The sequence below is a fragment of the Pecten maximus genome, chromosome 1, assembly GCF_902652985.1.
Source record: "Pecten maximus chromosome 1, xPecMax1.1, whole genome shotgun sequence".
Lineage (NCBI taxonomy): Eukaryota > Metazoa > Mollusca > Bivalvia > Pectinida > Pectinidae > Pecten > Pecten maximus.
Window position 1 is genome coordinate 13,134,831 of NC_047015.1, and position 27,240 is coordinate 13,162,070.

The following is a 27,240-nucleotide window of genomic DNA, read 5'->3' on the forward strand; positions in this document are numbered from 1 at the left end:
AGTAAAATCCAATTTAATTCCTGGTATCCAAATTTGTATTGAAGCTACTGTATGTATAATGTAACTTGTATGTAAAGAGGATTTTATTCTCTAAAAATATAACACACTCCTCATTTGGTAAGAAGACAGAAAATGCCAAATGTAAATAAGATGTTATTACACAGTTGCATATGGAACTCAATATGACAACAATTCACTGATGGATATTAGCATCCTGTGTTGTGGTGTTACATTAAACTTGTGTTAATCTGGATGGCATTACAGGATTATAAATACAACATGCTTTTCGAGAAGATTGAACAATAAAATATGTGTATAAAACATTTACAAGCTGATAAAATAAACCCCAGAATACATACAAAAGTAATATAAGAAATGTGAGTATAATCAAAAATCGGAAATTTTATCACTTTTACAGTCTTGTCCCTTTTCTGTGTTAATATGAATATCTATTTTCATCAAAAGTCGTCATAAGAAATTTGAGTTGGAAAGTGTGGTCCACATTCAGAGTGGTGGTATAATGCTTTGGTATGCTATGGCAATATATAATATGTTGATGGTCAAATATGACCGAATTAAAAAAAATATCTATAGCAAAAGAAGTTGACTGTAATCATCCTGTATGGATCACAGGGACATGGATGTTAAAATGGTAAATTCGCCAGAAATATCTAGATATATATATAAAGGGTTTATTTACATGAATACATATTTTCTGGTTGATTTTAGGACTTCAGACTATACATTTCCCTGTACTGCTTGTCGCAAAAATGACACCCAATGTATATAAATAGAGTTGAATTATTTAAACCGCAGAAGTCCATGTTTGCATGTATAGCATCCAGAATGTTTTCCGAAAAAAAAGTCAGTAAAGAGAAACAAATCAGAAATAAATACCATCCATATCCATTTCACCTAACAACATGTAGAGTAGTTAGTCTAGAACGAATATTCATACCCTGCCTACACTGCTACATCCGTCAGAAATTGTCCGTCCGTCGTCCAGAGCTACGTTATCGCAGCTATAGTTAGTCTAGTGTGGTTTTAGATTAATGAAGTTGCGACGGAGCTACTGGTTTGCTTATCACACAACGATAATCCGACAGTTTTCTATTTACAGTTTATTCACATATTTACAAGTTCTATTTACAAGTCACATTTATTTACAGTACATGAGTCAAACTTCCTCACGCTGTCCCATCCACACTCCTCGCTGCCCACACTCCACTAACCATTCATGCTACATACCATTATCCTAATCACCCTGTCCAGGCACACCCATTCTCACGCCACTGGCTCCCCTTATCTGTAAAGCCATAAACTTTTACTCCTCATCCAAAAGAACAATTTCATACATTAATTCATTTATAAACATAGCATTGTCTAAACAGTCTAATGATAAGTTCCCCTTTATTATACTTAATGATCTTGACACTTCAATTAAAATTTGACATCTCTTGACACTCGGTGAGGTGCCTTGGGACAATGTCAAGACATTAGCCATACATACATGCCAGTCTGTTTCTCTCACCCTACTCTGTCGCTGCTCCTTATCTTTATCACCCTGTCACAAAGTTTATATTTGTGTTAAAAATGTTTTAAATCTTCGAAAACATTCCTTTGAATGAGTTGAGTATCCGTGTATGAAATGGTGCCGTGTCCTGTTTTTTTAACTGTTGGTCACCTGACCCAAAGAATGCTTGGCGTGTAAACTTCCTGCCCAGTTGGCACGAGAGCCAGTCTTGAACATGATCCAATCCTTCACCTGTTGTCGCAATCACTGGGAATATCTCGTATGTATTAGAAAGTTTGTCCAAATCTAACGTCTGGCGAACCTCTTCTAAAGTCAGTGGCGTCCCTTCCCCCGCGCTTCTTTGATTGACGAGCACTGCTAGTATAGCATTGGCACAACCAATGGCCGAAAAGTAGTGGAACCCAAGTTTGGCATATGCCATGTGATTTGGTGGACCTCGATCGTTTACCACGTAGATCACAGCATCTATGGTACGGTAGTATGCGGATATTCCACCCGGACAGCGGGTACCGAACATGTTCCAGCTGACAGCTTGTACCCGGTCTCCAGAGAGAGCCTCGAGTCTACAGTCCTCATCTGTGATCCTGTCGGTGATATTCCCCAAGCTAAGATTGTGTAGTATAGACGTTTTGCCTGCCCCATCGGGTCCTATTATCAGCACTGTCACTTTTCTTGACACCCAAAGTTTCCCGAAGACTTTACCCATGTCTTTACACAATCATTTCACGGTATTAAACCGTTAAATGAAACGTCATTTCTATTTTTAGTTCTGATTAAGAACTTCGAAATGTTTACTAACATTAGACATGGCAGACAGAAATCGGATACGAACCAAAAACCAGTCACTGATATTGCAGACAGCCTAGTCGGGAACACGATAAAAAGAAGAAAAATCATAAAACCAGTGGTCAACTAAACTATGTTTTCGTATAAGTATGTTGTGGTTACCTCCCTTCAAATGCTGTGAAGTGGACACCCGTCGATCGATATCCTATCGGTTTAGGGCGTTGGTTAATCCTATTGATGTGAATTCATCTTTTATTCTCTCCACGAACCAAATTGACAGAGATGTCGATTTTCAAACACTCTAATAAGTAGTTGACACTTATATTATAAACTGATCGCCAACAAAAATTACAAGAGTTTGATTACTAAGAAACTGCTGAAAACTTCCAACACGCTATAGGGGTATTTAATGTAGCTTGTATGGTTTAAAAATACCTCCAAATTTCGAACAACTTAAAGGTCCAAGTACATCGTTATAGCGTCGTATTACGTACCTAATAACTATGGCGCGGGAAGGATGTCATAATTAAATATTTTTGCCTAGGCAAAAATCGAATATTGCTTAGGCAAAAATATTTCAGCCTAGGCAATATTCGATTTATGCTTAGGCAAAACTATTTCTGCCTAGGCAAAAATCGAATTTTGCCTAGGCAGATATCGAATTTTGCCTAGGCAGAAATCGAATTTTGCTTAGGCAGATATCGAATTTTGCCTAGGCAAAATTATTTTTGCTTAGGCAGAAATATTTTTGCCTAGGCAAAAATCGAATTTTGCCTAGGCAAAATTCGATTTCTGCTTAGGCAAAATTTTTTTTAATTTTGACATCCTTCCCGCGCCATAAATAACGGCCCAAAAACTTAACAAACATGAGATCTAGCTATAGCAAGTGTACAAACAAGAGGCACAAGGAGTCTGTATCGCTCATATGGATATTTCAGTTATTGGGCCCCACCCTCAGACTTCAGGAGTTCAGATCCACCATATATACAAAGTTGCCTTCACACTCTTAGACCAAATTTAGAGAAAACCCCTTAATCCCAAGAGAAGAAGGATGTTAAAACTATTCCTCCATGTCATCAGCTGGGTCCTACCCCTTTAGCACCAGGAGATCAGACCCATTGTTTACACAAAATGAAGTTCCCTTCACTCAAGGGTCCTTCAAACCAGATTTGGACAAAATCCTATTATTCCTACAGAAGAAGAAGGGATGAAACTATTTGATAAATTCCTTCTATTTGGTCCCATCTCTTAAGCCCTAAGGGAGTCACGCATCCCGTTTATACAATATAAGATCTCCCTCACCCAATAATGCTACCGACAAAATTTGATAAAAATCCATTTAGTCGTAGCGATTTAAAGAATTTACTTCCATTTCCCTCACTTGGCCCCGCCTGCAGACCCCCTTAGGTCAGACGACACCATTTAATGAATGCAAAATTGAGCTACATTCACACAAGGATGATCGATCTTAATCAAATTTGAAATTTCTTTCCGATAGAAGGATTTTAAAGCTATTCCTCTATCTCTCCTGTTTGGCACCACCCCTCCCCGAAGCATTTTCTGCTCCGTTTCTTCTAGGACAGGGAAGTCTCCATTCATGCAACACTGCACCTACTTCAGCCAACAATGCTCTCTCATGGGTTGCCCTATTGGACCCAGCTGCTCGAATGCCGAAAGGTCAGACCCACCATTTATTAAAAAAATAATTAAAAAAAATGAGTTGCCTTCACACAATATGAAGCAATGTCTATTCAGATTTTCAGGACTTCAAAATAATTTAAAGGAAATGTTGGCGGACGATGGACGCTGCGCCATGGCATAAACTTACCGGTCTTTTGGACCAGGTGAGCTGAAAACTGAAAAGGAAAAAAATGAACACCTCTTTGACAAAACCATTTTATTGCTAATGTGTCGGGGTGATGAAATACAGGATTTATACAAGGTACACGTGTGGATTTAATCTACGTTCCGATTGAGTCCAAATCTATACATACGTAACCCTAACAGTTAACCACGATGTCACAAGGGCATGTTAGCGCGTGAGGCGAGACGCAGTTAACGGTCCATTATTTACATGTGCGACTAGGATTCCCTATCACCCCAGCATGGTAATCTCGAAGTTCCTGCCGTTGACAAAACATACTGTCAGCCACCAGTCAGCGTACCGTCCACGTAAAACTCAACATCTAGGGTTGGCTCGTCTGCTCCGGAGTGGAGACCGAAGTGTTCAGGGACGTCTGGAAACAAAACAGCCAGCTGTGTACTTATATACGATTTCACAATAAAGATTGGATAGAACATAACCTTACTTTTCTCCTACAATATTTCTCAACAATAACGAAGTTTATCACATAGCTTACTTTAGAATACAATGCGATTCTAGCCCATCGTATCTTGGAAAGTAAATATACAATGTATATGTATTATACCAGAACAAAACAAGAAGCCCAAAAGACCTGTATCGCTCACCTGGTTGGATATGATTGGCTGGATTGATTTATTTTGTTTAACGTCCTAACAGCTAAGGTCATTTAAGGACGGCCTCCCGTGCGTGCGACATGCATGCGTGTGTTGAGTGCGTATGTGTTTTGGAAGGCTGCGGTATGTTCATGTTAAGTCTCCTTGTGATATGACCAAACGTCAAAATATTGTTTAATTTGTTGATAGCTTTATTTGGTGATGTCAAAAAAATGCTATATGGTTATAGGGAAAGGATCTAAATTGCTTCAACGATAAAACCCAGAAACGAAGTCCAGAAGTGGGGTGTGTGAAAAGACCCCGTGGATTGCTTTTACAACATGATTGTGTTTAAAGACAGTGCGTCCCGTGGGCTGGGGAAAGACCCCTGGGCTTATTTTTATATCAGAATTGTATTTATCTCTTTATGCCCAGTAATGCTTTACATGGTTATGGAGTCAGGATCTCAATGTTTCAAAGATACCACAGAGAAACTACATGTCATTATAAATCTTTAGGGGTGGAGAAAGACCATGATTGTGTTTATCTCCTCATCCCATGATGTTACCAGACAAATATGAGTGACATCAATTTCCTAATTACAGAGAAGTCGTTTATATCAATTCAGCCAAATCGACCCCTTTTGGCACCACCCCTCAGGCCCCCGGGGGTCAGCCCCACAATTTGCACAATTTTGAATCCCTACTCCATAGGGGTGCTACCAGTAAAATATGAGCAATATCCATTGCTTAGTTTCATAGAAGAAGAGGTTGATATCAATTTACCTCGCCCCTCAGGCCCCCAGGAAGGGGGTGGGGTCAGCCCCACCATTTGTACAATTTTGAATCCCCTACCTCATAACGATGCTATCAATCCAAAATGGGCAATATCCATTGCTTATTTTCATAGAATTAAGAAGTCGTTTATATCGATTTAGCCAAATCGACACATTTTGGCCCCGCCCGCCCCTAAGGCCCACCTTTTGTACAATTTTACACTTCTATAATGATGCTACCAGAGAAATATGAGCGATATTCATTGCTTTGTTTCAGAGAAGAAATCGTTTATATCAATTTAGGCAAATTGACCCCCTTTGACCCTGCCCTTTAGGCCTCTGGGGTCAGCCCCATCATTTGTACAATTGTGGTCAAATCTCCACCTTCTAACGATGCCACAAGTCAAAAGTTGTTTAATTCAAATCAGTGGTTATGAAGAAGTCAATTTGCTTAAAAGGAAGGACGGCGGACGCGACGGTATGGCATAAGCTCGCGTTGGTCCTTCGGACCGACTAAGCTAGAAAGTGGAAACTCTGTACAATATTAGTCTAGAGATTAGGATAATGGACTTTTTGTATATGCTGGTACATTGTTTTCTAGTTTTCTATGCTTTTATCGAGGTTTAAGTGATTGAGCTTTTTGTATAACGATGCCACCCTACATTTTTAGTTACTTACCTATAAACGTTTCCGCTCGATCTAGTCGATGACCCTTCATCTGGCGGCTCCCCACGCCTGTGTGGATAAACTGACTTCCTTCATGCCAATCTGTCGATGTCGACTTGGGAGCAAGTCCGGTAGAGGACGCTGTAGCGTCTCCGAGAAAAGAAGTCCAGAGAATCCAACTATTGTCATCAGTACTCCGTACCCGATATAAGGCAAAGTATAATGGAAGTTCTGAAACCAACGTCGCATATAGTATCAAAGCTAAGTAGGTTACATCAAACTGGATCAATCCGTGGATATTATCTAGGTATCTGATCATTGTAGTTATGTGTGATTGAAAACACTGAAAGTGGTGTGAGTTCTCACTGTATGACGTGGGAGTCAATGTTGAATTTTGTTAGTATCAATGAAGTCAATGTGTGACGTTTGAGCATCAATGAAGTGACTGTGTGACGTGTGAGCCAATGTTTAATTTTGTTAGAATCAATGTAGTCATGTGTAACGTGTGAGCCAATGTTTAATTTTATCAGCATCAATGTAGTCACTGTGTGATGTATGAGCCAATGTTTAATTTTATCAGCATCAATGAAGTCACTGTGTGACGTGTGAGCCAATGTTGAATTTTATCAGCATCAATGTAGTCACTGTATGATGTGTGAGTTAATGTTGAATTTTGTTAGTATCAATGAAGTCACCGTGTGACGTGTGAGCCAATGTTGAATTTTGTTAGCATCAATTAAGTCACTGTGTGACGTTTGAACCAATGCTAAATTTGTCGATAAATCTATTAAGTCACTGTGTGACGTGGAAGCCAATGTTGAATTTTGTTAGTATCAATAAAGTCAATTTGTGATTTGTTGACACTTTGACTTGCTTACCTTCGTGAAAACGGAGAGGATCTGTCTGCCCACAGCACAGCCAATCACTCCAGACATTATCCCAACCGACGTCCCCATACACCTGTACGGAAATCATACACACACGCATATATATATATACAAGTGTACATACATGTATTTAATTATATAGCATTGTTCAATCCTTAGGGAAGTATGTCATATTTCTGTGACTAGAAAAGAAGATAGCTCTTCGATTGCATTGCATGAATACATAGATTTTATTCTGACAAAAGTAGGAAATAACATTCTTTTGACAGTCAGCTTTGTAATGGATAATGTATTAAATTGAAACATTCACAGTACGATTTTTTTAAAAATAATTGTTCTGTGGTTGATTTTCCCAATGTTCGTCCAACTTATATTCAAATGCCTTGACTGTGTTTGCATTTACTACTATTGAACGGGAAAGTGTTCCATACATCAACAGTTCTGTGTAAACGAATATTTTCTAACATTTAATCTCGAAAGTTTTTTATAGGTCATGCCCCCGTGTCGAGGACCATTCCTGATTTTAAAAATACACTTTACAATGATATTTCCTGGATAGTATTTTGTGGACCTCTATCATATCGCCACATGATCTCCTATATGCTAGTGTTGGTAGATTCAGTTTTTGTAATCTTGCGGGATATGGTAAGTCCTTCAGCCCAAGTCCTTCAGCCCAGGATTTTGTTTTTGTTGCTCGACGTTGAACATTTTATATCGTTTTGATGTGTTTTTTTCGAGATGAGGGTTCCAAACTTGATTCGCATACTCGATATGTGGTCTCACCAAAGTTGTGTACAACAATTTAAAACTATGCAGGCTCATGTATTCTATTGTTTCCCGTAAAATTCCTGTTATCGACTTAGCTTTTTTTCATCATTTCACATACTAATTATATCTTTATCAATTGATTAATTATTTTCTATTGTGACGCCGATGTCTTTTTCGAGTTCACAAATTCTAGTACTCCTACAATCCCTTGAGGTTGTAACTAATTTGATCTATACTTGAATTCCCCACGAACCTCATTTTGCATTTCTCTGGATAGACCATATTTCTATTACAAGATAAGTTAGGTATTTGACTGCGATGGACCCTGCTGCCTTCCATGGTCATACATACTCGGTGTGATAAAATCACACATGGTGCGTTTCCATGACGAAATCAACGGTTAATTAGCCGACGATTTGATGTCATAATTATAAATGAAGTCTGCGTTGCAGACAATGGCGACGACACTGGATTCTTTCATATTGGGATATTGATAAAAAGAGAAATGCGGACATATTGAAACGTGAATGATGGTGGAGGGTACATTACTATGGCAATGAAAACAGGTGTTACAGGATGTTAGCGCGAGATGGGATTACCATGCACAAGGGGGGTTACCATGCACTAGTGAAAAATTACCATGTACGAGGGAGGGATTACCATGCAAGAGGGAGGAATTACCATGCACGAGGATGATTAACATATTTCAGGAAGGAATTAATGCACGAAGGATGAATTACCATGCACCAGGGAGAAATTACCATGCACTTGCCACTTTTGGGGACAAGGGCTATGCGTCGTAGGAGGGCACGGCTCCGGCTTTACAGATGTCTTCATCAAATCTCATTCGCGAAGATTAAACAACAGAGAAGCCAATGGATGCCACATCTGTACGAAAACGTACACATTGGAGTTACAATTCGACTGTTTTGATCCGGATTGGTATGCTTACATTTCATATGTTTAACTAGGTACCGTTTTGGAAGAAAACATTTGTTGCACCTGTCACACTGGATTTTCCGATGTTTCGTTTCAGAACATGAATGGCCAAGTAAGGTTTTGAGATTCTTTGAACTTTTATTACATTTGGTAGTTTCCAGTGAGTGGCTTCTTATAGGTCTTACAAGTGTATAGTTATCCTTACAAACGTGATTACATTGTGAACATGAATAACCTTTGTCACCGTGTTTGAATTTTATATGAGACAAAGTCGACTTGAAAGTTTTTCCATATTTTTGACATATTTCTTTGGGGTGTGTCTCATGTTTACGTTAGATATGTTATTAGAGGTAAACTTCTAGCGTGAAGGATTTCCCGCAATGAGAGTATTGGTGTTGGATACCATCATGATTTCCCTTAATGACAACATTAGTGTTGGATACCATCATGATTTCCCTTAATGACAACTTCAGTGTTGGATACCATCATGATTTCCCTTAATGACAACATAGGTGTTGGATACCATCATGATTTCCCTTAATGACAACTTCAGTGTTGGATACCATCATGAGTTCCCTTAATGACAACATTAGTGTTGGATACCATCATGATTTCCCTTAATGACAACATAGGTGTTGGATACCATAATGATTTCCCTTAATGACAACTTTAGTGTTGGATACCATAATGATTTCCCTTAATGACAACTTCAGTGTTGGATACCATCATGATTTCCCTTAATGACAACATTAGTGTTGGATACCATAATGATTTCCCTTAAAGACAACATTGGTGTTGGATACCATCATGATTTCCCTTAATGACAACATTAGTGTTGGATACCATCATGATTTCCCTTAATGACAACATTAGTGTTGGATACCATCATGATTTCCCTTAATGACAACTTCAGTGTTGGATACCATCATGATTTCCCTTAATGACAACTTCAGTGTTGGATACCATCATGATTTCCCTTAATGACAACATTAGTGTTGGATACCATCATGATTTCCCTTAATGACAACATTAGTGTTGGATACCATCATGATTTCCCTTAATGACAACATTAGTGTTGGATACCATCATGATTTCCCTTAATGACAACATTAGTGTTGGATACCATCATGATTTCCCTTAATGACAACATTAGTGTTGGATACCATCATGATTTCCCTTAATGACAACATTAGTGTTGGATACCATCATGATTTCCCTTAATGACAACATTAGTGTTGGATACCATCATGATTTCCCTTAATGACAACATTAGTGTTGGATACCATCATGATTTCCCTTAATGACAACTTTAGTGTTGGATACCATCATGATTTCCCTTAATGACAACATTAGTGTTGGATACCATCATGATTTCCCTTAATGACAACTTAGTGTTGGATACCATCATGATTTCCCTTAATGACAACATTAGTGTTGGATACCATCATGATTTCCCTTAATGACAACATTAGTGTTGGATACCATCATGATTTCCCTTAATGACAACTTTAGTGTTGGATACCATCATGATTTCCCTTAATGACAACATTAGTGTTGGATACCATCATGATTTCCTTCAGTAACAACATTGGTGTTGGATACCATCATGATTTCCCTTAATGACAACATTAGTGTTGGTACCATCATGATTTCCCTTAATGACAACATTAGTGTTGGATACCATCATGATTTCCCTTAATGACAACATTAGTGTTGGATACCATCATGATTTCCCTTAATGACAACATTAGTGTTGGATACCATCATGATTTCCCTTAATGACAACATTAGTGTTGGATACCATCATGATTTCCCTTAATGACAACATTAGTGTTGGTACCATCATGATTTCCCTTAATGACAACATTAGTGTTGGATACCATCATGATTTCCCTTAATGACAACATTAGTGTTGGATACCATCATGATTTCCCTTAATGACAACATTAGTGTTGGATACCATCATGATTTCCCTTAATGACAACATTAGTATTGGATACCATCATGATTTCTCTTAATGACAACATTAGTGTTGGATACCATCATGATTTCCCTTAATGACAACTTTAGTGTTGGATACCATCATGATTTCCCTTAATGACAACATTAGTGTTGGATACCATCATGATTTCCCTTAATGACAACATTAGTATTGGATACCATCATGATTTCTCTTAATGACAACATTAGTGTTGGATACCATCATGATTTCCCTTAATGACAACTTTAGTGTTGGATACCATCATGATTTCCCTTAATGACAACATTAGTGTTGGATACCATCATGATTTCCCTTAATGACAACTTTAGTGTTGGATACCATCATGATTTCCCTTAAAGACAACATTGGTGTTGGATACCATCATGATTTCCCTTAATGACAACATTAGTGTTGGATACCATCATGATTTCTCTTAATGACAACATTAGTATTGGATACCATCATGATTTCCCTTAATGACAACATTAGTGTTGGATACCATCATGATTTTCCGCCGTGACAACTTTAGTGTTGGATACCATCATGATTTCCCTTAATGACAACATTAGTGTTGGATACCATCATGATTTCCCTTAATGACAACATTGGTGTTGGATACCATCATGATTTCCCTTAATGACAACATTAGTGTTGGATACCATCATGATTTCCCTTAATGACAACTTTAGTGTTGGATACCATCATGATTTCCCTTAATGACAACATTAGTGTTGGATACCATCATGATTTTCCGCAGTGACAGCATTGGTGTTGGATACCATCAGGCTTCCTGACGTGTCGTGCCAGCGAAGATTCCAATGTGTATGTTATCGTACAGAGGTGGCATATGAACCTTGGTTTCTCTGTTATTTCTTCTTCTCGAAGTAGATTTGTTAAAGCCATATCTAAAGCAAATATAACAAAGTCGATGCTTATAAATTGCATACAGTCGGTCTAGACCCCTGGGCAACACAGAACATTAGGTAGTAAATGTCCAATTCAAGGCTTTCTCATGAAACATCAGCATTTCACGTGTTTTAAAATGAATTTTGATCATTCTTAAACACTATTCAAGCATTATGCCTGCCTAAAAGCAACGCAGTTATTCTGGAAATGGTTATATTGTCGATCTGACAAATGTCATGAAAATCTCCGATAAACGGCACAACATACATTCAATCTGATTACGTCTAGAGATACCTGGGTTCGATGGTATTTTAAGTGTTTGTTACGAATGATACCCTGTTGGAACAATATCAACATGACTTCTCACCTCTCTCACATCCGTGCTGCTTCGGAGCGGTGGACTCCTGCGACGTATAGCTAGTCCCCAAATATGGCGATGTACATGGTGGATAAGAGATGTGATATCTACGGTAGTTGATGACGACGGGATATTTTATGGTGATTGGAGAGACATTTCGTATGGCGACTATCAAAATTTACCAACAACAAACGAATACACCATGTTGTTTCTATGACGATAAAACCTAACCTACCTTAAGGTACGGTGTTGGAGATATTTACCTGATGGCGGTGGGATAGGTTTCTATGGTGACGAGACCGGCAAGTGCCATGGAGGCAGTGACACCCAGTTTACCGAACACGGATATGCTTGTGACCATCTGTTCGTCTTTGTCCAGATTATTTGTGATGTGGAGGACAATGATGCACATCAAAGCGAACCCGGACGAGGTTCCATACAGGAACAGGCACCAGCGGCGGCCAATACTGTAAAGAGACCCAGATCCAGCAAAATAAATCAGATTCTTTTAGGGAACAGTCGTCATTACACGTGGTAAAATAGGAGAATGACAAACCACCTGGTATAACAATTCAAATGTTTATTGTACAATTCTAATAAGATAAGTGATTTGGTGGCAATACATATACAAACATACATAACAATATTAGTAGATTATTAGATTATATTGGATACAAGCCCACTCTCCTCAGTTCTAATGACTGTTTAATGTTAGACAAGAATAGACAACATTTTTGTATAATCTAAGAGTTTTTCATTTTCTAACATACTTAATTTCATTTTATCAAGATACATTTCCCAAACTTTAATCACATAAAGACCATTTATAGAAAAAGTGGATTTCATTTTCAATAACATTTCAAACTTAACAGACTCTTAAAATGTCTTCAAATGTTATCTATTCCACAATGGGCTAGTTCTAAGTCATTCTTGAAGAGTCTACTCTAAACAATATTCGCCTTAGATTGACGTCGCTAATGCTATCAATAAATAAGTTAAAATCCCTGCTTCAATTTTATAACATGACAAGGGTTTTATAGCATTCAATGTCTTCTATAAGAATGTGAATATATGTTATAGTATTGTAAATTGTAGTGACCCATATCGTCGATGTAGGTGGTAGAGCGATTTAATCATACAGATTGTATAGACTTACCATGTCGTCAACACGATAGAGGCCAAAGTGACTTGCATTGCTTACCTGGACGTGAAGATCAGAAACACTAAGAGGGGAATTAACTCTATTTATCCACTTGGACACTGCCCATCCTGTCCCAGAGGGACCTGAGTCACCATTTATACAAAATCTCATCCCCTTCCCTAAATGATGATTCTGACCAAATTTGGTCGAAATCCATTCAACGATTCATGACTAGATGCGATTTAAATGATTTGCCTCCACTTCTATTGAACTCCGCCCTCCTACCCTTCATTTTACAGAGGACCAAAGTTACCCCTTATGCAAAATTGGTTCCCTTTCCCCATCAATTTTAGTTAAAATAAGTCGTTCATAAATATTAGTGAATATTAGGGAAAGTTGAGGGACAAAGGATGCCACGCCATGGCATAAGTTCACCGGTTATTCAGATCAGGTGAGCACTAAAACTATAAATACACTTAAATTACTGTAAAGAAAAGAGTCCTGTATGTCGTCCAAGCATCTGTTAAAATGAATTTATACAGCTTGTCGTGGATCAGCAATATTTACACAGAATAACATTATATATAAATAATAAAAAACCCAAATCCAGGAAATTGTGGCGTATTGATCGATGTGTTGTCCAGGGAGAATCTGTCGCGTGTTTAAAACTCCGTGTAACTTTAAATCCAAATAATGGATGCAGATGCATTAACGCATTCTCTGAGGGAGCTATCGATTTGATTATAAAACTATAATGTGTTCTTGAATGAATCTTGAAATGTTTTAAGGCCATTTTTCTCTATCACAGAATTTCGTCAACGACTCCAATACTATGAGACGCAAGTCAGACATGGTTCTCAGCCAAAACTCGGGACTGCTGCAAAATAATGAAATCTTATCAAGACGCATATCTATCATCTGAAGTTTCCTCAAACATTACCTTTTATATTAAGTTCTATTCAGTGTCCGTAAATGTAACAAGTTCTAACGACGCTTTGGTGAATTAAAATATTGATTATCCTAAACAAGTAAAAAAATGTTGTGTATATTTGTAGCATACATGGGCTGATTGATATGTTATGAGCCTCATATCGGAGGAATTGAATTTTACCGGACATATGGTATCATTTTTCAACATAATCCCCTTCAATATATATACACTTTTGCCAACGGTGGTTAAGGGCCTCAATGACACTTTTGTAGAACTCCTTTTCTTGTCTGTTCAGAAAGTCATCCACTGCATGTATGACGTCATCATCGGGGCCTGAAATAGCTGTTTCTCAGTTTCCCGAGAAACACAAACCGACATGGATAGGGAGCGTCGAACCATGTACCTCGGACCCTCACCCGAGATTACATTCTGACCTCTGAGAATACCGCCATTATTTACCAAAACTGATAAAACAATAGCAACACAATGTAGAGTTACAGGAAGAAGCTTGAAAATGTACAAAGAGGATGAAACCAGTGAACATTTTCGACTTCATCTGCGACAACCATCACCTAAATCTAGGTCAAACTCATAGAATAAATTCAATATGTGGATGAGGATGCTTACAATGCAGAGAATATAGTATTGTCAAAATGAGGATGAAGATTTTTACAGTAAAGATAATATAGTATTGTCAAAATGAGGATAAGGATGTTTACAGTAAAAAGAATATAGTGTTGTCAAAATGAGGATGAAGATGTTTACAGTAAAGAGAATATAGTGTTGTCAAAATGAGGGTGTTTACAGTAAAGAGAATATAGTGTTGACAAAATGAGGATGTTTACAATACAGAGAAATAGTGTTGTAAAAATTAAGATGAAGATGTTGAGAACATATGTATAGTGTTGTCAAGATGACGATCGGAATGTTTACAATAAACTGTTAGGCATATCAATTCATATCAAATCGCATTTCTTGATACCACGGAAGTTTTTCTGTCAGCAGCCGGCATCTATCGCGTGAATCGTAATATATCAGTGAATTCCGATTGAACTTGGACATTTACAGGGCTGAGTTACCTGTTCTGATAAAATCTTTGATGAAATCAGCCTCGAGCGAAGCCGGAAGAGAGAGAGGAAGACAGATGGTTCCTCGTCAAAAGTCTATTTGGAAACTGTTAAAAAACTGATGCCATCCACCACCAAAGATCTTGTCAACAGAAATTCAATCTTTCTCAGGATTTCATCAAAGGCGTGTTTAAACTTGACGTTAGTTAAGAAATACGCTCACATCCATGTTACTACAACGACGTATAATTTCTATGGAAAAAAAATCTCATAAGAGAACAAGGTATGACAGTGTAAAGAGTAGAATAATAAAATGCTATGGAATAAATTTTCAGGAACAGATGAAAGAAGTTCTTCGAAATCAATATTCCATCCAATCAACCTATATAGTATTACAATACGCTTATTACCCTGACGTTTGACACAAAAAGGAAACAGTTTTGCTATGGATGTAGTAGAACGGCCCGAACCAGACGTTAAAATAGGATATGGTGAAGTTTTGGAATCCAGTATAACCGAGGCAGGTCCGTAAATTGATCATTAACAGAAATTAACTGAAATACTGCAATAATGAAGCGTAGATAGCTAGCATTTGTTTTTGGTAAAGGACGCACAGGAAATGTACTATTTTATGTTTACCTGCAGGCACAACCTTATTGGTGGTAACATCAAGAAATGCAAACTTGTGTTTTGTTAACTTTTTAGATTTCAAGCTGCTATTTGTCAATGATGATGAGTCGAATTGAATTAATCCACTCTGAAAATAAAACCAGCTGATTTTCCCCATGATGTAGGCTTCCACGAATCCGTAAGTAACTAGAAATCCACATTTAATGTAAGGAGTATCAAGTTAGTTGGACCCATAATGTACCACGTAAGTTTGCACCTTTCATGTACCATGTTAATTTGGACCGTTCATGTACCACGGTAGTTTTGACTCTTAATCTACCACGCTAGTTTGGCCACTTAATGTAGCAAGTTAGTTTGGACTCGTCATGTACCACGTTAGTGTGGACCCTTGATGTACCACGCTAGTTCGGCCACTTAATGTACCACGTTAGTGTGGACCCTTTTAATGTACCACGTTAGTGTGGACCCTTGATGTACCACGTTAGTTGAGACCCTTTTAATGTACAACGTTAGTTTGGACCCTTCATGTATTACGATAGTTTGGACCAGTCTTGCTGTCACAACTGCAATTGAACAATGAGCTTAGAAATGAAAGGGTTACTTTTGTAAGGATTTACAGTTTGTGATAATGGACATTACACATGTAACTGTAACTTCCTCCATTGTTACTTTCGCCACTGTGACTTCCTCCATTGTTACTTCCTCCACTGTTACTTTCTCCACTGTTACTTCCTCCACTGTTACTTCCTCCACTGTTACTTTCTCCACTGTTACTTCCTCCACTGTTACTTCCTCCACTGTTACCTCCTCCACTGTTACTTCCTCCATTGTTACTTTCGCCACTGTTACCTCCTCCACTGTTACTTTCTCCACTGTTACTTCCTCCGCTGTTACTTCCTCCACTGTTACTTCCTCCACTGTTACTTCCTCCACTGCGACTTCCTCCACGGTTACTTGCTTCATTGTTACTTTCGCCACTGTGACTTCCTCCATTATTACTTCCTCCACTGCGACTTCCTCCATTATTACTTCCTCCACTGTTACTTCCTCCACTGCGACTTCCTCCATTATTACTTCCTCCACTGTGACTTCCTCCACTGTAACTTCCTCCATTGTTACTTTCGCCACTGTGACTTCCTCCATTATTACTTCCTCCACTGTGACTTCCTCCACTGTTACTTCCTCCACTGTTACTTCCTCCACTGCGACTTCCTCCACTGTTACTTCCTCCACTGCGACTTCCTCCACTGTTACTTGCTTCATTGTACTTCTGCCATTATTACCTCCTTCAGTGTTACTTCCTCCACTGTTAATTTTTTCATAGTTACTTCCACCATTATTACTTCCTCCACTGATACTTCCTCCATTGTTAATTTTTTCATAGTTATTTCCTCCACTGTTACTTCCTCCACTGTTACTTCCTCCACTGTGACTTCCTCCACTGTTACCTCCTCCACTGTTACCTCCTCCACTGTGACTTCCTCCACTGTGACTTCCTCCATTGTTACCTCCTCCACTGTGACTTCCTCCACTGTGACTTCCTCCACTGTGACTTCCTCCACTGTTACTTGCTTCATTGTGCTTCTGCCATTATTACCTCCTTCATTGTTACTTCATCCACTGTTAATTTTTTCATAGTTACTTTCTCCACTGATACTTCCTCCATTGTTACTTTCTCCACTGTTACTTCCTCCACTGTTACTTCCTCCACTGTTACTTTCTCCACTGTTACCTCCTCCACTGATACTTCCTCCACTGTTACTTCCTCCACTGTTACTTCCTCCACTGTTACTTCCTCCACTGTGACTTCCGCCACTGTTACTTCCTCCACTGTGACTTCCTCCACTGTGACTTCCTCCACTGTTACTTCCTCCACTGTTACTTTCTCCACTGTTACTTCCTCCACTGTTACTTTCTCCACTGTTACTTCCTCCACTGTGACTTCCTCCATTATTACTTCCTCCACTGATACTTCCTCCATTGTTAATTCCTCCATTGTTACTTCCCTCATTGTTACCTTCTCCGCTGTTACTTCCTCCATTGTTACTTCCCTCATTGTTACATCCTCCATTGTTACTTCCTCCATTATTACTTCCTCCATTGTTTATTCCTTCATTGTAACTTCATTGTTACTTCCCTCATTGTTACTTTCTGCATTTTCCTGAGTTGTCGGAACACTGTATTGGAGCATACACAGAGTTAAATAATCTTTGTGCCATATCATCACTGATTTATTGAAAACTACGAGGTGATTTCCAAAGGTCAATAGTAATCTTGGTGATACTGAGAGAGAGGAAGAATACAGAATAGTTTGCATATGGCGGACACCTACTTGTTTATCACGGTTACTATTCAAAGTAATGACTTTCACAGGCAGTTTGTTGTTTAAATCAAACTTTATCAAGCTCTTGAAAATATGACAAATAAAATGAATAACGAGTAACCGGGGAAACGCGAATCAATATATGGTGTGGAAACTATAAGTCTCCTTCGGTATATACCACACCGAGCCTACTGTTTCTACTAGCCCAACTTACAGAGATCCCAGGGTGATCGTTGAGAGTGTGATCTGTAAAAATCACGTAAATAGACCCATAGTCTCGTGTGATGTAGAACATTTGGAGTGTATAACCATTTAATGTCCATATGAAGATTAGATTTACTCCATTTCGAATACATTCTATCTCTAAACAGCGTATCCTGTAGTTATTAATGAATGGTTACGTTCACATAACCGTGCACTAAGGACCGTGCTGACTTGGCCAGGAATCCCGTTTATGTTTCATACTAATTCTTTAATACTGGAGATGATAAAATCATGGAATATTTCTCCCACAGAGGACCCTGGTGGTGGAGTCGATGTGTGCGGTATATTACGTAACAGTGTATCCCTTTTGATGGTTAGACATTAGATTATACGACTCTTTCATTACATTACAATTCTATACAACATAGTTGTCAATATTTCCATTCTATGTAATTCGTTTCGCCGAAATCAAAGGCATTTCTGTGGAGATAATGAAGCAAAATGGTTTAGATCTGTTATCATCTAAAATGATCACAAACGTCTAAAACTGTAAAAATTCCCCTGGTCACTATTGTTATCCTCAAGGAATATCACATGCCCTCTCTCCGCTTCTTCTTTAATGACATTCCATCACATGAGCTACCAAACATACCTCCGAACGCTGTCTATTCATTGCTATAAGTCATAATGGCGAATGTTTTTGTGTTTACATTCAAACACGTGTTCGTTCTGTCATGATGAATTTTCCCCAGTGCACTATTGAATTCTTATTTGCATGTTGCCTTGATATCTCACGATTTAGATCCCACGTTGTTTTCCGTCAAATTTTTGTGTTATCAAATTTGTTTTGGAACCAAGTGTATCGTGAAATTTAGTTAGGGATATAGACTTTTCTTTGGCGTTCCTGAAGTTACGTTACCTACTGGCTACTACCTACTGGCTACTACCTAATGGTCACTACCTACTGGTCACTACCTACTGGCTACTACCTACTGGCTACTACCTAATGGTCACTACCTACTGGTCACTACCTACTGGCTACTTCCTACTGGCTACTACCTAATGGTCACTACCTACTGGTCACTACCTACTGGCTACTACCTACTGGCTACTACCTACTGGTCACTACCTACTGCTCACTACCTACTGGTCACTACCTACTGGCTACTTCCTACTGGCTACTTCCTACTGGTCACTACCTACTGGCTACTTCCTACTGGTCACTACCTACTGGTCACTACCTACTGGCTACTTCCTACTGGTCACTACCTACTGGTCACTACCTACTGGCTACTTCCTAATTGACACTACCTACTGGTAACTACATACTGGCTACTTCCTACTGGTCACTTCCTACTGGTCACTACCTACTGGTCACTACCTACTGGTCACTACCTACTGGCTACTTTCTACTGACTACTACCTACTGGGTATTACCTACTGGCTAACTACTAGCTATTGTCTACTGGCTTCTTCCTACGTGTTACTTGTCACATGCTACCTATTACCATTGACTTGTTTTTGTTTTACTATGTCTCTTTTATCTACAGATACTTAAATTGATACCTACCATTTGTTGATGACGATGGCAGAGAAGACGATGGGCAAGTCGATGGTGTAGGTGATACAAATATCAATGTAAACATTGCCAGTGAGACTGTCCATCCTGTCCAGTAAACAGCGGTAGACGGCGCAGCTTACGGACCTGGGTCAGTGGAATAATACACTTCAATAGTATGTATAACGTCTTAAACAGAAAACTGATAGAACCTTTACAATGTTATATAACTGTTGTTACAAAACTAATAGAACCTTTACAACATTATATAGCTGTTCTTACAAAACTAATAGAACCTTTACAATATTATATAACTGTTGTTACAAAACTGATAGAACATTTACAATATTATATAACTGTTGTTACAAAACTAATAGAACCTTTACAATGTTATATAACTGTTGTTACAAAATTGATAGAACCTTTACAATACTATATAACTGTTGTTACAAAACTGAGAAACCTTTACAATATTATATAACTGTTGTTACAAAAATTATTGCACCTTTACAATATAATATAACTGTTGTTACAAACCTGATAGAACCTTTACAATGTTATATAACTGTTCTTACAAACCTGATAGAACCTTTACAATATAATATAACTGTTTTTACAAAACTAATAGAACCTTTACAACATTATATAGCTGTTCTTACAAAACTAATAGAACCTTTACAATATTATATAACTGTTGTTACAAAACTGATAGAACATTTAGAATATTATATAACTGTTGTTACAAAACTGACAGAACCTTTACAACATTATATAGCTGTTCTTACAAAACTAATAGAACCTTTACAATATTATATAACTGTTGTTACAAAACTGACAGAACCTTTACAATATTATATAACTGTTGTTACAAAACTGATATAACCTTTACAATATTATATAACTGTTGTTACAAAACTGATAGAACCTTTACAATATTATATAACTGTTGTTACAAAACTGATAGAACCTTTACAATATCATATAACTGTTGTTACAAAACTGATAGAACCTTTACAATGTTATATATCTGTTGTTACAAAACTGATAGAACCTTTACAATATCATATAACTGTTGTTACAAAACTGATAGAACCTTTACAATGTTATATAACTGTTGTTACAAAACTGATAGAACCTTTACAATGTCATATAACTGTTGTTACAAAACTGATAGAACCTTTACAATATTATATAACTGTTGTTACAAAACTGATAGAACCTTTACAATATCATATAACTGTTGTTACAAAACTGATAGAACCTTTACAATATCATATAACTGTTGTTACAAAACTGATAGAACCTTTACAATGTTATATAACTGTTGTTACAAAACTGATATAACCTTTACAATGTTATATAACTGTTGTTACAAAACTGATAGAACCTTTACAATATCATATAACTGTTGTTACAAAACTGATAGAACCTTTACAATGTTATATAACTGTTGTTACAAAACTGATAGAACCTTTACAATATTATATAACTGTTGTTACCAACCTGATAGAACCTTTACAATATTATATAACTGTTGTTACAAAACTGATAGAACCTTTACAATGTCATATAACTGTTGTTACAAAACTGATAGAACCTTTACAATATTATATAACTGTTGTTACAAAACTGATAGAACCTTTACAATATCATATAACTGTTGTTACAAAACTGATAGAACCTTTACAATGTTATATAACTGTTGTTACAAAACTGATAGAACCTTTACAATATTATATAACTGTTGTTACAAAACTGATATAACCTTTACAATGTTATATAACTGTTGTTACAAAACTGATATCACCTTTACAATGTTATATAACTGTTGTTGCAAAACTGATAGAACCTTTACAATATTATATAACTGTTGTTACAAAACTGATAGAACCTTTAAATTATTATATAACTGTTGTTACAAAACTGATAGAACCTTTACAATATTATATAACTGTTGTTTCAAAACTACAAAACAAATTGTTTACAAGTTCGTAAGATGATACCTCAGCATATTATAAACTAAACATGTTTGTGTCAAGTCATTTTATTTTGGAAATAATGAGTAATTACAGTCGGAGTTGGAATATGTCGGGACCCGGTTTCAGCCACGTTACTTAAATCAAGAAAATTCCTGAAGTTTTCCTTAGGAAAGAGTTATTACACTTTGAGGAAACTTCTCGCTTAAAACTGTTCTTATACAATGTAATGCTTTCCTACAGAAAATCTTAAGTTAAAGATACTGGAGGCTGTATATATCTTATTCCAGAATGGTGCAGTTTTACTAAAACGTGTATAATTACTGAGAAAACAAAATCTATGTTTGAACTGATGCTGATAGTAGGTACTGATGCTAATACTGATGTTGGAACTGATGTTAGTACTGATGTTGATACTGATGTTGATAGTGATGTTGATACTGATGTTGATAGTGATGTTGATACTGATGATGATACTGATGTTAATACTGATGTTGGTACTGATGCTGGTACTGATGTTGATAGTGATGTTGATACTGATGTTGATAGTGATGTTGATACTGATGTTGGTACTGATGTTGATAGTGATGTTGATACTGATGTTGGTACTGATGTTGATTCTGATGTTGGTATTGATGTTGATACTGATGTTGATAGTGATGTTGATAGTGATGTTAGTACTGATGTTAGTACTGATGTTGATACTGATGTTGGTACTGATGTTGATAGTGATGTTGATACTGATGTTGGTACTGATGTTGATTCTGATGTTGGTATTGATGTTGATACTGATGTTGATAGTGATGTTGATAGTGATGTTAGTACTGATGTTGGTACTGATGTTGATACTGATGTTGGTATTGATGTTGATACTGATATTGATACTGATGTTGATAGTGATGTTAGTACTGATATTGATACTGATGTTGATAGTGATGTTAGTACTGATGTTGATAGTGATGTTGATACTGATATTGATAGTGATGTTGATACTGATGTTGGAACTGATGTTAGTACTGATGTTGATACTGATGTTGATACTGATGTTGATACTGATGTTGATACTGATGTTGATAGTGATGTTGATACTGATGTTAGTACTGATGTTGATAGTGATGTTGATACTGATATTGATACTGATATTGATAGTGATGTTGGTATTGATGTTGATACTGATGTTGATACTGATGTTGATACTGATAGTGATACTGATGTTGGTACTGATGTTGATACTGATGTTGATAGTGATATTGATACTGATATTGATACTGATATTGATACTGATGATGATACTGATGTTGATACTGATGTTTGTACTGATGTTGGTATTGATGTTGATACTGATGTTGATAGTGATATTGATACTGATATTGATACTGATAGTGATACTGATGATGATACTGATGTTGATACTGATGTTGGTACTGATGTTGATAGTGATATTGATACTGATATTGATACTGATGTTGATAATAATGTTGATACTGTGGTTGGTACTTATGTCGATATTGATGTTGATAGGGAGATTATGCGGATTGTGTTATAATGGAGATATTTAGTAGGGAGATTATTTAGTAGGGAGATCATCTAGTAGGGGGATTATTTAGTAGGGAGATTATGTTATAATGGAGATATTTAGTAGGGAGATTATTTAGTAGGGATATTATCTAGTAGGGAGATTATGTTACAATGGAGATATTTAGTAGGGAGATTATTTAGTAGGGAGAATATTTAGTAGGGAGATTATTTAGTAGGGAGATTATCTAGTAGGGGGATCATTTAGTAGGGAGATTATGTTACAATGGAGATATTTAGTAGGGAGATTATGATTGTCACATTAGAAGTAAATCCGCAATAAAGACGCACACTAGTTCCTATTTTTTCTACACGACGATAAATGACACACTGAACGAACAACGGTCCCGGGAGTGAGAGCATTAGTAGGTGGTTCTGATGTAAACAAATATCACTATAATATATGACATCCAGTTTAAGCTAATAATCTGTAAAATCATGATGACTACTGTGCATAATTTAGTAAATAAATGACGATCGAACGAAATAAGCAAGCAAAACTAAAGCCTGGTTGATTAATAAACAGGGACGTTTGAAAGAGACATACCAACACACGATGGCAGCAATGGTATATCTGCAGGATTTCCTGGTACGGAACAGATCCGTGAAGGTATGAGTTCTCTTGTGCATAGAATTTAGGACGGCGAGCCTAGCTCGATCACACAGTGACGTCACATCCGGTACTGATGTAGTATTAGCAGACGTAATTTCTCTGATAGCAGCTTCAGATTCTGCAAATCTTTCTCGACATCCGTACCATCGGAAACTTTCCGGAAATATGCTATGGATACAAAACAGAGAGTACACGAACCACGAACCTTAATTTGGAGAAAGGCTGGCAAATGTTGAATGTAATATAAGTTACAAGATAAAGCTGAAATGATTGGTCGCTGGTGTGGACTGTCGGGGCATTTTATAGAATATATCCCTCATGCATACGGGTCAAACAGGTATTTCTAGTTTCAAACAAACTTTTTATTATTCTTTTCTGACAATAATTATAAGTAGAAAAACCTTGACCAAAAAATGTCTATAAACCCAGACCTAGGTCAGTACAGTACAATAAAAATTCTCAGAACTCTCGTCTGTCGATCGTTTCGGTATTTAAGTAACATTGCCAATATGTTCGGAACATATTTTGTAACAAGAACTGGCATCTTGTGCTGTCTGCAGAAATTAGCATCGATAGCATTTCAAAATTCTTCGGAGAAAAAGGAATGGGTACTTTCGACCAATTACCATTGTGTCATTGTAAATCATTTGGTTGGAGTATATCGTTCTTTTCCTTAGACGAAGGGTATGTTTGAGACTTACAGGTCCATTACGGAGAGCGGCCCTAGAGAACAATAAGTCACATAACGGTTTATAGCCTCTCCCTGTAGCCAGCGCTGCCAACTCACAGACAATAAATACTGGAAAGTGGTCAGATTGTAATTGATGCCCCAGTTCTGGAAATAAAACCCCGTCCCCCGGGACTAATCACGGCCAATGAATTATTTTGATACATTGTAGGGTCAGTGATAACAGTCTCGTTAAGGGCGACGAGACGAAACCCGCTCGTCTACCAATGTTTATGAACTACGTCATTGATGGAAATGAAGAACGTAGATATAATTGTCATGTATCACAGTGACCTATATATTAACTCCCCATACATAACTCTTTACATTCTGTAATTGCTGACTTTAGTTACAGACCCGTTCTCACGTGATATTCCTGGAATAATTTACAAATATAGACTTAATGAATTAAAACGGACCAATCACTTAATGAATGGGATGTTATTATAGACTTTTTATCCGATGATGGGACCTCATTACAACTCTGGAGTTGTTCGGAAGTACTCACAAATATGTACCAATGAAAGGAAGGCTTGTGGCAGATGTGGCGATGGCGAGATATCGCCAGTGCTGTGTGAGCCAGCCCTCGAAGGAGAGGACCACGATACCAAGGGTCCACAGACATGAGCACACACAAACATCCCGCCAGTTCTGTCCTATATGTTCCACCGTCAGCACCATACTGGTTACCACGAATCCTCCTGTAAAACATGAATGTACAGGAACATACTGGTTACCACGAATCCTCCTGTAAACATGAATGTACAGGTACTGTCGACGATATAGGTGAAGAACTCAAGATAAGGCAAATAAATACAACAGATAACTTAAATAAGAATATATATCTAGATTTCTTTGTATTTTATCATGAGAACAATGCATCAATCAAGAAACTCCATTGTAAAAAAAAAGTCAGGATTAGGGTATTAGGGTATTAGGGTACACGATATACCTATTTGACACGATGCAACAATCATAGTCTAAAACCAGACAACACCAAAACCGAATGTTTCATACCAGCAAAAAGTCCAACGAGACTTCGGAATATGAGAAAGTTAAACCAGTCCTCTGACAGAGCAACCATGCCCTGTGCCACTGACATGCCTGTGAACATGAAGAACAAGATGACCTTCCTGCCGACAAGGTCGCCAAAAAAACCTCCAACGAAGGCGCCAGCGATCAATCCACTACTCTGACCATACCATATGTACTCATAAAGGGTGGCGTCTGGTCCCCAGGTCATCCACTGTAACAGACAGTACATCCAACCACTCTTACATAAAAAAATGAGCATTCATCTATGTTCATTTAATATTACAACGAAGAAATCATTAACCGAAAACTCAGTGTGTTTTTCAACAGTTTTAACGAAATATAGCAGCATACCTTTGGCAATATCCATTTGACCTCTGTGGTGACGTTTGACGTCTCTAGACACGCTCTTGCTTGGATGACTGTCGTCTGCACTAAAGGGGATTCGGTACTATTTGTGAAGTTTCCTACGGAAATGATATCTTTTGCTACCGATTTCAAGCACGGTTGTTCCACCCATGCGTTTTTCTTGAGGAAGTTGAGGTACATCAGGATCACCCAGCACAGGGATTGTAACAGGGTGGTGAGGAAAAATAGACGCTTCTGGTAGAATCCAAATGGACGTGTACGACTGAGGATAGCTTCAAATGCTTTGGCGCTTTCATCGCATGTCATGGTCTTCGGAAATCATGGTTTTAACGTAGCTGGATCGTGAACATGGCAGCTGTCACAATGGTGGCTGGAAGAAAAAATAGATAATATATATGGATTGTAGTCAACATATGACGAGTGTTATTTAAACGGTTAATGAACTCAAATCTCCCCGGTATGACACTCCGTTCAAACAACAAAAATCCTCCTGGTATGACGCTCAATACAAACAACACAAATCTCCCCGGTATGAAACTCAATATAAATGCGTCTATATATCTGGCAGATGGCCATGGTCGTGGCTCTCAGATCTAAAGACCTGTACCTGAAGGCATGCTACCTACTGCTCATTCAGAGAGATAACTCCACTGCAAACAAAACGTAGCAGTTAAAATAAAATATCTGGTAATTAATTAAGATGGATTGATCTGAGATGTAAAGTTGCAGAACATATCTATCATACCGGGCCCAGCAGCCATAACTCATCCTCTGTGAATAGAGTATTGAGCCAAAACTGGCGGTGTGTTTGGCCAGCGCCATTTGTAGGTGTCGTGAGATAATCTAACTCCTAATTATGTTTTTTCTTTGAATCAGAACTTCAACCTTATGTACAGATGTGCGTCACATTGCAATAATAAAAACCACTAGGCACATTGATAACAGCTTTATTACACAGTTTTGGCATGCAATGCGTTTAATATCTTAACAATATAGAACAAGTGAGTATTTATTCCTTTCAACGCTGATCTATGAAT

General features: G+C 37.6%; 2 protein-coding genes across 2 annotated transcripts in view; both read right to left on the reverse strand.

The window, feature by feature from the left end:
- Positions 1 to 1,598: 1,598 nt before the first annotated feature.
- Positions 1,599 to 2,240, reverse strand: LOC117329531 (ADP-ribosylation factor-like protein 1). Its single transcript, XM_033887555.1, has one exon. The coding sequence runs from the start codon at positions 2,238 to 2,240 to the stop codon at positions 1,599 to 1,601; it is 642 nt and encodes a 213-aa protein (XP_033743446.1).
- A 1,962-nt stretch (positions 2,241 to 4,202) lies between these two features.
- LOC117325434 (solute carrier family 22 member 4-like) overlaps positions 4,203 to 27,240 on the reverse strand; it is a 61,304-nt gene continuing 38,266 nt past the window's right edge. The window contains exons 2-10 of the mRNA XM_033881638.1: positions 26,189 to 26,573; positions 25,820 to 26,048; positions 25,311 to 25,503; positions 24,010 to 24,243; positions 19,924 to 20,058; positions 12,321 to 12,524; positions 7,097 to 7,178; positions 6,231 to 6,449; positions 4,203 to 4,557 (exon numbers count right to left, since the gene is read on the reverse strand). Of these exons, the coding sequence (XP_033737529.1) occupies positions 6,267 to 6,449; positions 7,097 to 7,178; positions 12,321 to 12,524; positions 19,924 to 20,058; positions 24,010 to 24,243; positions 25,311 to 25,503; positions 25,820 to 26,048; positions 26,189 to 26,509 (1,581 nt within the window). The 5' untranslated portion in view covers positions 26,510 to 26,573 and the 3' untranslated portion in view covers positions 4,203 to 4,557; positions 6,231 to 6,266. The remainder of the gene's footprint in view (positions 4,558 to 6,230; positions 6,450 to 7,096; positions 7,179 to 12,320; positions 12,525 to 19,923; positions 20,059 to 24,009; positions 24,244 to 25,310; positions 25,504 to 25,819; positions 26,049 to 26,188; positions 26,574 to 27,240) is intronic.